The following is a 12,936-nucleotide window of genomic DNA, read 5'->3' as shown; positions in this document are numbered from 1 at the left end:
ATGCTCACAAATTGAGAGTTTGAAGTATTGAATTGGACATATGCCATCTTCTCTAAATAAATGCCATTTAGCAGTAGCCTATATTCCCAACATAAAGGAAATATAAGGAATTTTTATTGCGTGTAAATGCTAGTAATATTTTGAAATCCCTCACACACATTTATTTACAACCAAGTTCTCCCATTGGTCTCTTTGCTGTAGATGTATAGACACTTCTCCATTCTGGATGTTTATGTCATGATGGCTCTCAGTAACTTCACAATCATACTACTCATGAGCATTCATGCGACTTACAGTATGAGCATGGAATATTTAAATAGCATCATATTCAGTGTTGGAAAATGCTGTGATCAGATGCTAAATGTGTTGTTATTTTTTTGCAGACACATGCTACATTTTGTCCTTCGCCATCATCATGTTAAACACCAGCCTTCACAACCCAAACGTTAAGGACAAGCCCACAGTAGAGCGTTTCATCTCCATGAACAGAGGCATTAATGATGGAGGAGACCTGCCAGAAGAACTGCTCAGGGTTGGTCTTCACATATTTATATTGTTGTTTTTATTGTTGTTGTAGTCTTTCTCCAAATGGTGTACATTTCATATTTTGCTTTGACTCATGCAGAATCTATATGAGAGCATCAAGAACGAGCCCTTCAAAATCCCTGAGGATGACGGCAATGACTTGACACACACTTTCTTCAACCCAGACAGAGAGGGCTGGCTGCTCAAACTGGGTGAGTGGGACTACTTGAGTCAAAATATGCATTGGTTTTTGTGATGATCGTGCAACTCTACTCTTAGATATATTTACCTTTGAATAAGAGATGTCTTGCTCAACACATTGACTGAGTGTGAGATTTACACACACTTCCTGAAACCCATTTTATGATCTTCACAACATATCCATGCATCAGATTATACAGTACCATATCTTTCTCTCTTTTCTCATGATGGGTCAATATCTCCTCTCACATCATATGAAGGTAATGGTACTTCATGATCACAATGAATCAGCTGCTCGAGGCTGAACACATCCTTCTAGAATTAGACATAATTCAGTTGTCAGAGTCCTGTCTTGAAAGGTGCAAGAGAAACTGCTCCTTCAGATGGGCAGCCTGTATATGTAATGTTTTAGAAATCTGTTTATAACCTTATAACCTGATCTATTCATAATTGTTATACCCTAGTTACCCTTTGTTAATCCTTTTTATTTGATTTTTTCTTATTCTCGTTTTGTGTTATTTTCTCCTGATAACCCCGAAAAGAACTTAAATTACACTTTCAGTTTTGATCGTACAGATAAGTGCAATACATCAATCGAATCTGTAAAGGGTCTACTTTTTTTTGTATACAGATATAATAACAACAAAACTTTGTGCACTTATAAAATAAAGATAACAAACAAGGAGTGCTGTCTGCAGCCTTTGTCTGCGCTGATCTTCAGATACAAATGCGTCATTAAAATGAACTGTAACTCAGTGAATACTCAACGAAGAGACATGAGAGAGATATCTATAGAAAGCCTGACATGTCTACTTTTAAACTAAACAAGTGCTGCTGAAAACAAATATTCTGTGATAAAGTAATCCATATGAAAACAACGCGATGTCCGTTTTTCACATCCCCCTTCATTATCTTCTAATGCGACCACGCCCCCGCGCCGAGCGCGCTTTTGAGATTCAAATGTTTCACTGAAGCGCGCGGCTTTTGAATACGCCCACACAACAGAAGACAACGCAGCGAGACTGTTCTTCAAGTTTTTATTATTTTACTGTTTGCTTCGCGATGAGAGGAATAAGACATAATTCACCCCAAAAAGATGTTATGTGGTTGAGGATTTGAGATTTGGATTTCCTCAGAAAAAAGAATGAAGCACTTTATTCAGCAGAGTTCATAAACATGAGTAAGTCTCTTTTATTTATTTATATACTTGTAATAGTTTTCACATAACGTGTAAACATTTTACTAGTTAGACTTTTTCCAAAGACTTTTTCCAAACTATAATTCCTGACTAAATGTATAATCAAGTGAAATATTATGAAGTTTCAATAACAATATACACCACTATACCATTCAAAAGCTTGATGTAAATAATATAAATGTAACAATAAATGTAACTGTAACAAATGTAACAAATCATTGCTGTTCTTTCAATTTATCCCCCCTAAAAAACCTAAAAAAAATATTCTCAGCTCTTTTCAACATTAATAATAATAATAATAATAATAATAATAATAATAATAATGATGATGATGATAATAATAACAATAAATGTTTTTTTTTTGTAGAAAATAAGATTGTTAAAAGGATTTCTGAAGGACTGTGTGACTGGAGTAATTATGCAAAAAATTCAGTTTGAAAGTCAGCTTTGATTTTTCCTAATAAACTGTTTAACTGCACTCACAAGTGAATATTAAATTATGTTGTGGGATAAGTTAAATGTATTCTAAATAAACTACAAACATAAAATTATATAGATTTATTTTGTCCTCACATTCTTTCTTGTAACTCACCCCTCTCAGTGACACAGCTGACTGGATGGCTCATTATGCAGCTCATTATGCAGGTCTTTTGTCTTCTCAGGTGTGTGAATTCATGATAGTTGACGCCTACTCGCATATGACTTTTACCAACAAAAACTGTCTTAGAAAATTTAAATCAATATATTGTTTTCTGTAAGTGAGTAAACAAGATGATTTTCACATCATTTAGAAAAAAAAAATTCTAGGCTACAAGCTCCAGTTCTCAAAATTCCTGGGAACCAATTTTCTGTATGTGTTTTTTATTGCCTTTTTCAAGTGATTTAACATTTTTAGTTTTTCACTAACCACGCATAACATTTTTTTTTCTCAAAAACACAATCATGTACATTCATGCTGCTCACATATTATTATAGCCTAGTTTGTGCTGATTACAGTGAGATTAGACTTTAGCCATTTAGATATTTATAAGAAACTGAAAAAAGCACAAATGTCAGGGCATGACAAAACTTCTCCAGGCCCCAAAAATACCCTTAGACTCCAGAGGGTTAATCTGCAGTCTTTTCATAAACAGTTTTCGGTTATAACACAAGACAACTGGTTGTCATTTTAATGAATTATGCTCATTAAAGGTGTATCCGTGAATACTGATAAACACACCTATGAGTGCACCTTCTATATTTATGCATAACTAGAAAAATGTGTTATTCATATGTATAAAATATGTATAAAATGTTTATATATGTATAAAAATTTTATTAATTTATGTGACTTTTTCCAGGTCTAGAAATCACACTTTTATAATTCTATAAAGCCTCCTTGGTCAGAAACACAGCTTTAGAGCATTATAGAGACTTCATAGAAAGCATAAATTTATGTCATGCAAGCGAATGATTTATGATGGGGATCTTCATCGAGAGTTTCACAGAGAGCCTGCTAATGGTTGTTTGAAATGACAAAACACATATGATACAAAAATATATTTAACTTCAAACTTTGGTCACCAAAGTTGACTCTACCATATTGTAATTAAGTAAGATCACATATAATTTAAACAATTATGATTAATGCATATACATCAGTGATAATCATTTTAATAGCTTAAAATTTAAAGTTGTGATCAATAAAATGAACTAATTACACATCACCACTGATGACGTCAGTGAATCAGGCTCTACATGACAACTACATCATCAAAAATGATCGATATAACCGGATCACATTTTCACTTGGTTTTTCTTGCAGTGAAAACAGTGTTTCATAAACACAGTTACAGCAACCAGAAGAAAAAAACTAATGTTAAAAGTCAAGGGTCAAGAGCACACCTAAAGCAAACACTTATCTCCACAACGGTGACTCCATTTTGACTTTATATTTTACTATATCATATAATTTTATAGACCATGCTTAAAATGGACTGAAAAAGGTTAAAGACCCCTGAAATCAAAACTGATAGATGGTAGATTTAATAAGAATCAATGTACATTTAAGTAATGTAGAAAAAGACTATTCTTTAAAAAACAAAACATTGGATTACTTTATTCCTTTTCTGTTTATTCCCCTGAAAACAAAACTGCACCCAGAGACATTTTCCTTCTTCGTTGATATGGACAGGAAACCGTGTTAAACCGTCCAACTACGAAAGAGAATCGTGTATCAGTTTAGTATATTAGATCCATGTATTAGGTCTTAAAGTGACAGCAGCCTTACACACCTGCTACTGTCTGTGTAATGATAATTAAACAACAAAAGACAAAGAGAAATTCACTCACTGCTCTTGACTGAATATTTTTTGTAGATTTAATAAGAACCAATGTATATTTAAGTAATGTAGAAAAGACTATGCTTAAAAAAAACAACAACAACATTTGATTGCTTTATTCCTTTTCTGTTTATTCCCCTGAAAATAAAACTGCAGACATTTTCTCTCTTCGTTGATCTGGACAGGAAAGCTGTGTTAAATTGTGTGAATTATTATTTGTATCCCCGGTTTTATTTTGGAATGGTCCTCCATACTTCACAACAACAAGAAATGCACAAGTTTTTCCTTTGATCAGAGAGGCAGCGTGTGGGGAGTATGATTTCCTATTTAATTTAATTTTTTTGTTTCCTTTTCTTCCTCGTTTGTTTGTTTGTTCCCATGATTTTGGCTGTTGTCTTTCCCTCAGGAGGTATGTAAACCTGTTCTTCCCAAACAATCGCTCATCTCTCCTCTCTCAGGTGCTTTTGGTGATCAGCCTTGCTTCCTGTCCCCTCTTTCTGTTATTAGCCACCATAGGTTTATTTTTGTTCCCATGGGGTTTGTCTTTCTATGAGTTTACTCTAGTTTTTACATGTTCCTTCATTTGTTTGTCTGATCGCTCGTTTTATTCATCGAATCAGTGATTTTTGTCCACGTGCCGCCCTGTGTCTGCGTGGTGGCGGGTGCTTGGTTTTTGATTTTGTGACCACCGTATTGAAGAGCACCTCTCTCTGTTTGCTGTGGTGTTCGAAACGTTCTCTCTGTGTCATTTCCACTTTGGGAGCTGCAGTATTTTCTGCGTCTTCTCAGTCTGAACAGAGCCCAACAAACACTGATGAAAACAGCAACAAATGCAGATTAAAGGCATAGTTCACCGAAAAATTCTGTCATCGTTTTCTCACCCTCATGTTGTCCCAAACTCATATGATTTTCTCCTGAGGAATACAACATCTGTCCACATTCAGACTCATGTAGAGTTGGGCGATATACTACAAATTTGTCAACATTAGAGGTTTTGGATTATCGTCTCTTTTGCGGTCAGGCCAACAGTTTAACCTTTTGAAACCAATTAAAGTTTCAACATTTGCCTGAAATATTGAGCCATACAAATTTTAGCATTCATGTGGTTTTAAACCTTCCAACTACGAAAGTGATTGTTGATCAGCTTAGTGTATTAAATCAGTGCATTGGGTCTTAAAGTGACAGCAGCCTAACACACCTGCTACTGTCTGTGTAATGATAATTAAACAACAAAAGACAGAGAAATTCACTCACTGCTTTTGACTGAATATTTTTTTTTTAGATTTAATAAGAGTCAATGTATATTTAAGTAAATGTAGAAAAGACTATGCTTTAAAAACTAAATTTTGATTACTTTATTTATTTTCTGTTGTATTTCTTATTTTTGATAGATGGACCTGAAAAAGAAAGACTAGACTAGAATTGGTTGTCTTTGTTCATTGACAGTAATGTCTTCAGTAAGCTTTTACTTATATTATTTAGACTAGTATTAATTTTTTGCAGTGAGGTGTCGAGTATTGTGAAATTCTCAATGTTGTCATAACCTTATTTCAGGCAAAAATAACTTTTTGGAATGTATATTGTTATAATAAAATAAAGTAGTTCATGTCGTGATATAAGAATGTGGTCATATCGCCCACTCCTATTCATATGAAAAAGAGCAGCTTGGAAATTCTTCTAAACATCCTTTTTTTTGTGTTCTATCGAAGAAGAACTCATATGGGTTTTAAAAAAAGGATGACAGAATTTTTTTTTTTCTCTCTGAACTGTTCCTTTTAAAATGATATTCAGTCATATCAATGTAAACGATTGAATGTCTGGAGTGTACAGGATGTGGTGTTTGATCTGATTAGACTGAGTCAGAAAACTGCATCTGGACCAAAGACTGCTGTTCTTCATGCTGTATGTAAAGTATAGGTGTGTGTGTGTGTGTGTGTGTGTGATGCTGGACTGCAGCACTGAGGAAAGTTTGTGTGTGCGTGTGTATTTGGTCAGATCGGACTCAGCACTAAGGATGCTGGGTGAGGGTGGGTTTCATGAATCAGACATCACTGAATCCAAAATAAAACCATATCTGAAGTGTTCTGATTCTGATTAGCACGTACGTTAGCATACGTGTAATAAAAACTTCTAAAAGAAATTCAAAGATTGAGCCATTTTGTTGTCTCGTCAGAGATCTGAACACCCATCCATCACCCAGCCCTGTGTCAGTCAGCCTCCTCTGCAGCCCAGCACGCCCTCTTCACTTCCCCCTCCACAAATCTCTGAGAGGCATTTCTGGACGGGGTTTCTGCTGTACGACTGCAACTGGAGTGATCATTAATCTCAGCCGATAACTCAATCAGCCAATCAGCTTGCTCAGAAACTTCTTTCCTGCTCTGATTCGTGTTTGTTTTGTTTGTTGCTCATGCCAAGATTCAAATACAATAGCAGTCTGTAGTGCAGGAGGATCATTTCCTGTTTAGCAGAAATGCCTGAAATGCTTTCGGGTGGTTGACGTGCCCTGCTTGTGTGCAGTGCTCTGTTACATAGAAAACTAATTTAATGATTTATCATGATTATATAAAATAATTATGATTAGATACAAAAAAAGATTAATCGGTAATTGCAACAGGCCTAAACAACATTTTGCGACTTGTTTTATAATCATTATGCATGCAGCTTTTATGAGCTCATATTTATTCAGAGACTTCAAATGATAGTTGTACAGTACTTCGGAAAAGCCACTGCAGAATCAGCCAAACTATAATTTGAAAAGGTAATTCTGAACAGGTGGAAATAGAGTATCCCCTATGTATAAATATGTATTAATTTTTCTTTTTTTTTTTTTTTTTTGAGATGTCGACAGATATGCTCTGCTTCAGTAAAAGTGTTTTTGATTGCACTATATAGTTTATTCAGTATGATGGCATCTGTGATCAGGTTTCCCTGCAGAGGAAACAAGGGTGGCACGGGTCAGAGGTCATCCTCGGATCACCGAGCGCTGTGTTTACCTTGCAGTCTTTATAGAGAGGGACGTGGGAAAATGTCCCAAGAATGTGAGCTTAACCGGTGCTGCACTGACCTGCCGTCAGAGTTTGTCACAGCAGTTTATTAACACAGTCTGTCAGTTAATTGGGAGGTTAATAGTATTATATATTCACCAAATAGAGTGCTGCGGAGTGGATATATATTTTTGTAGGCCAGCCCAGTAGTTTGGATCATCCTGGTTGCCTTGACAAATACTAATTGGTGTTTTCCATTGGCTTTTGGTTTATTGCAGGAAATAAGCTCTGTGACCAACAAAAGTTTATGATTCTTACACTTTTTGCTCATTGATCATAATCTTCACAAATGAACAACATTTCAAAGCTTAAATACAATTGCCATAAGTAAAAAGCCTAACGTAGGCTATAGGCGAACTACACACAAAAAAATCACAGGGGTGCATTACTGATGTATTTTATGACTTCAAATAAAATGTAAAAATATCTTGAGCTTATGTGAATCACAGACCTTATTTCTGGCCAAAAACCCATTGACCAGATCTTGATGTTGATCCTGGGTTTTGTTCAACAAAAATGCCATCCCTGCTGCACTCTTGACTCTTATTCTTGTCTTAGGTTTTTTTTTTTTTCCAAGTCTACATTTCATTAATATTTAGACATTTTCGCCACTTATATTGGTAAGAATATACAGAATAATAGGGAGACGATTGAGGAGAAGACAAATTCAAGAAATGACAACCTCTATGTATGTCTGGATAGCAAACATCAGCTGGTTATAGAGAATATTGCTCTGTTTAAACACATTTACCTTTGGCTGCTCTTTTAGAAGGTAAACTATGGAAGCTCGTTTCCGCCACTAAATAAAAAATAAAAGGTAATTGTGACTTTATATCTCACAATTTTGACTTTATATCTCACAATTTTGACTTTGTAACTCGCAATTTTGACTATAACTTGAAACTGTGTGTTATATAGTCAGAATTATAAGATATAAACTCACAATTGCAAGAAAAAAAGTCAGAATTGCGACTTTATATCTCGCAATTTTGACTTTATAACTCACAATTGTAAGTGTATATCACACAATTCTGACTTTATAATTTGCAATATTGACTATAACGCAATTGTGAGTTATAAAGTCAGAATTCTGAGCTAAAAAGTTGCAATTACCTTGTTTTATTTTTTATTCAGCGGCGGAAATGGGCTTCCATAGTAAACAGAATTTTTGAGTGGGGTTAAGAGGAATGGCAGCTATCAGGTGATGTCTGATAGCTGGGAAGGTTGATTCATGGAGTGTGATGGACCGTGGCTGGTTTGAGCATGGTGTGGTGCTGGTAAGGAATGCTGTGCTTGGGCCTTATTGGACATGGAGTCGCTGTAGAAGAGCTCTCATTGTCTGTTCATCTGTCTGTCTGCTCTTCTGCTGCTCAAGTCTTCAGCTGCACGGATCTATGCCATCTGCCAGCTCACTGCACTGAAAACTAACATTCCTCTTTTGTTCCTCAGGAGGACGCGTCAAAACCTGGAAAAGACGGTGGTTCATTCTCACAGATAACTGCCTTTACTACTTTGAGTACACTACTGTAAGTACTGAAGAAACATCGTGTCATGTTAAGTTTGGGGATTTATGTGTGTGTGTGTGTGTGTGTGTTGTATTTTACAAAATATCTTATGAAAATGTTATTTTTAAATTTGTATGCCATTTATATGGCAAGTTAATTTCTTTTATCATCTATTTGCTTTTGGATGGTTGTCATATTTATTTATCATGTTTCTTTTGGGCCATGTCTAATAGTAACATTTACATGTTATGCATTTCTCACTTCTTATCTAATTTAAAATATAATTTATGCAAATTGAACTAAAATAGTGGCATTACTGTAAGTAATTACAGATTATTACTGATTATTAGTCTGTAGTCTAGTCATGTTGACACTTTCCATGAACAGCTTGATTTTCTGTAAAATACACTAATAAGTAGTAAACATTTGCTGATTTTGAATGGATTTTTTGATTTGTATGTGGCCTTCTATAGATTGTATCATTAAAAAGCATTTTTTTCTTTATAGAATTTGTTAAATTAGTTGTGTGTAAAAATTCAGTGACTGAAAATAGTAAGGCCTCATTTGAAACCAATCATAATAACTTTAATACAAGTTAGAGGATGGCAACAGTTGCTAATTGAACGTTTTTAAGATGGTGCTTATGAAAGAGTCAGTTAGGAATTTAGTGTAGATATAATTCACACTTTCTTTATCATGGTGAATTATGATACATGAAAACTCATTTGACTCTTTTCATGTAGGATAAAGAACCAAGAGGCATCATCCCCCTGGAAAACCTCAGCATCCGTGAAGTAGAGGACAAGAAGCCGGTAAAACATCCTTCTCGCAATCTTTAAACTGCAGAGACAGGAACTTTTCCTGATTTTCTAGGCACAGTTTACATGGTGTCTCCCCCTAGTGGTCAGATATGTGATTGTCTCCACGTGTTTGCGTCTCAGAACTGCTTTGAGCTCTTCATCCCTGACAATAAGGACCAGGTGATCAAGGCATGCAAGACCGAGGCGGACGGACGGGTCGTTGAAGGAAACCACACTTTCTACCGCATCTCAGCTCCCACCACCGAGGAGAAGGACGAATGGATGAACAGCATTAAGTGAGTGTTACTCATCTAAATACAGATGTGTGATAACTTGTGAGTGAACAACGGCTCTGTGTAGTAAATGCTGCTCCACGTGAAAGCATGCACATGTTCCGCTGATTACAGAACCGGCTTTAATGACGAGATGCGCATTAATATTGTGCGATATTTATCGTGCATCCCTAATATTTATATTTACACACACAGTGCAGATAGCCCACCTTGTTGGCAGACCGATGTCTGGTTGGGATAGACAACATTACAAAATGTTAAACATCAATAGCAGTGGCGTAGGACGAAAGGCCCGTATGGGTCACTTTTTGACGCAATTAACCCGAGTTTGAATCTGCCTTTTGCCGAACTCGCTCTTCTCCCATTATTCTCTCTTTTTTCCATCACATTTCAGATCGGAAAGGCATTTATTTTCAAGGAAATATTTGAAAATTGGAAATGAAGTGCCTTATGGTTATTTAATAATAAAGTCAGGCAGGGTTCAGTGTAGGGAGGGCTATACTGTCCCAATACGGCATCCATTTAATAATTAAAAAACAAATATATATAACTTAAACTCAATATGTTATAATTGCATACCGTTTTATTAAGTACTACAATACTGAGCTGCAAATATCTGCTATTTTTCGTACTATAAATAGCATCTAACTACTATTTACATTTATTGCAAAGAAAATTCTGTGATTTAGTGTAAATTTAGTGCCTTTGTTTTTCTTTCTGTTTTTGGAAAATTTCTGTCTTATTCTAAAGTTCATCAATTAGATTAAATTTTGTTCTCATCTAATAGTGTAATTTAAAATGAATAATATTACTATATATGAAGTGTTATTTAACCCTAACTGAACAAGCTTTAGCTTTAACATTAGAAGAGAGGCAGTTCTCCTAATGTTCTTCCTCCTTGTCTCCAGGGCGGCCATCAGTAGAGATCCTTTCTACGAGATGCTGGCAGCGAGGAAGAAGAAGGTCTCCTCTATGAAGAGACACTAGAGCTGCTCAGGACGCTGTTGTTACAGATTCAGGGCTACTGGAACTGCAAAGAGAAAAACAACCCCAGCTTCAGAAAGAAACCAGACCGGATCAGCGAGGTCACACCTTGCTAGACTTTGCACCTCTTTTTAAAAGTCTTCTTGCTCAGCTCAAGTACTTGTGTGTGTGTGTGTGTGTGCTGGAAGGAAGTCAGTGGGCTTTTTACTTGCTGCTGCTTCCTTGAAACCCCCAAAGAGAACATTTTTCCTCATGCTTAACCAAAATACGTTCTTTCTCGCTCTGTCCTCTTTCTATACCTCTCGTCTCTTGCACACGCGCACACTCTTGCATTTTCTGAAATCAGCAGGTCTGACAGAATGTGGAAAACCAGACGGAAGCTTGCACAAGCGGTTTAGTCTTCAGAGGTTTATTTGTGTTTAATTGTAAAAAAAAAAAAAAAAAAAAAACATTTTCCAAGAGACTTCTATAATTTGCAAAGGAAATCCAAGTTTGTAGGGTGGGTGGGGAATCACCCTAGATTTGTTGGCAGATGGATTTGCCCCTAACGGTAAACGGCTCCACGGGCATTTCTTTGTTTTTTCAGAAGACGCCAGTGTCTTGAGATGCGACGTGTATTTAGCATGTTGTGAGAAGCTGCTGCAGTGCTGTGAATATCGGCAGCTGGGTTTGCAGCGTGTCGTTCTGCACACGTAAGCTGAAAGACTGGATGGTGGCCAGCTAAGGATTATGGGATATCACCATTACCAGGATATCATGCATTGGTACTACCTCTCAGACAGACAGGACGGTTATTAGCATATGGTTTTTATTTTACGTGAGGTCATCGAGTGTTTGGACCTTCAAATAAAATGCTTTTAATAAAAAGAATAAATGTGCCTACAAACTAATTCAGTAAAGACTGTCAATGGCAGTTCAATCAGAAGTCCTCCGGATGCTCCAGTGCCTGCTTGCGTTTCTCCTTCCTTTCTTGGGTTTCCATCGGTCTAGCAGTTATTCTTCAAGCAAAATGTTAAATGTAAGCAGTATTGGTTTAATTTATCAAAGATGTACATACTTTAGTGTATAGAGAATATTGGTTTCCATTTTATACATGTGTGTACTGTATGTAGCAGTATTGTACTAGTCGAGTGCCATTTTCTTTCTATTTGATTTTTGTGTTCTGGAGGTCGATACCATTGTAGTGGTAGCCAGATCATGCTGAAATAAAGACATTATAGCAGCTGTGGTTGTGTTTTGTGTTTTGAGTTGAAAACGGCTGTTTTTTTATCTCATCAGAATGAGTGGCGAAAGCTACAAACAAACAAGAAGAAAAGAAAAAGAGGAATACAATCCATACACAATGTCTGAGGAATACCAGCAGATGGCAGCATGACAACATTGTTGCTACTTTTCCTGCTTATTCAGAAGTAAAGATGTGGGTTTTCAGTGAGGCTCCGTATAAACAAAACCTTTGTTTTATGTTGAAATGCAATTCAAAACATATATTTTGCAATAATGCACTTTATATAGAAGTCCATTGAGGCATTGTACCAGGTTAAATATTATTAAAATACATATTGGTAAAAAAAAAATTTGCACAAGTCTTTAACATTAGATGTGTTAATATGTGACTAATCACATACTAACAACGTCCGGGCAAGATTATGTTGATTTTTCATCATGTACATTTTGAAAGGTGCACCAGGATACCAGAAAATAATGTGTGAAGAACAGTTGCGGAAAACCACCAGTAATTATGATGTGTGACACACAACTGAAACGTTATAGTCATCTCACCACTTAAAGGAACCACTTATATCTCAAACAACACATTTTGTATGGATAAGCACATCTCAATTGTGCTTGTAAACCGTCCAAATGTCTTGCCGCATCGTGTAATACTGTTTGTTGCAGGTGATGAATTATTTTCATTGGTAATGCATGTCACAGAAGTGTTTACAGAGAATAAATAGAAAACACACCGCTGCATCAGGAATAACAGCAAATGCTGGTTAGTGATACATTAACCCAAAAATATGACATTTTTTCATATGAAAAAAAAATGATGTTGGGGAAGGGCAGC

The 12,936-nt window shown here is 35.9% G+C and overlaps 1 protein-coding gene across 4 annotated transcripts in view; it reads left to right on the top strand.

The window, feature by feature from the left end:
* Positions 1-12,093, top strand: part of LOC109103897 (cytohesin-1-like) — a 58,695-nt gene extending 46,602 nt beyond the window's left edge. For 3 of the 4 annotated variants that reach the window (XM_042731290.1, XM_042731283.1, XM_042731295.1), the window contains exons 8-13: positions 384-532; positions 626-738; positions 8,737-8,815; positions 9,538-9,606; positions 9,736-9,890; positions 10,796-12,093. In XM_042731290.1, coding sequence (XP_042587224.1) covers positions 384-532; positions 626-738; positions 8,737-8,815; positions 9,538-9,606; positions 9,736-9,890; positions 10,796-10,874 — 644 coding nt within the window. In that variant the 3' untranslated portion in view covers positions 10,875-12,093. The remainder of the gene's footprint in view (positions 1-383; positions 533-625; positions 739-8,736; positions 8,816-9,537; positions 9,607-9,735; positions 9,891-10,795) is intronic. The other variant, XM_042731277.1, reaches the window with a different exon arrangement.
* The last annotated feature ends 843 nt before the right edge of the window (positions 12,094-12,936 follow it).

Source organism: Cyprinus carpio, chromosome A3, assembly GCF_018340385.1.
Source record: "Cyprinus carpio isolate SPL01 chromosome A3, ASM1834038v1, whole genome shotgun sequence".
Taxonomy (NCBI): Eukaryota; Metazoa; Chordata; class Actinopteri; order Cypriniformes; family Cyprinidae; genus Cyprinus; species Cyprinus carpio.
This window is presented reverse-complemented; position numbering and strand designations above follow the sequence as displayed.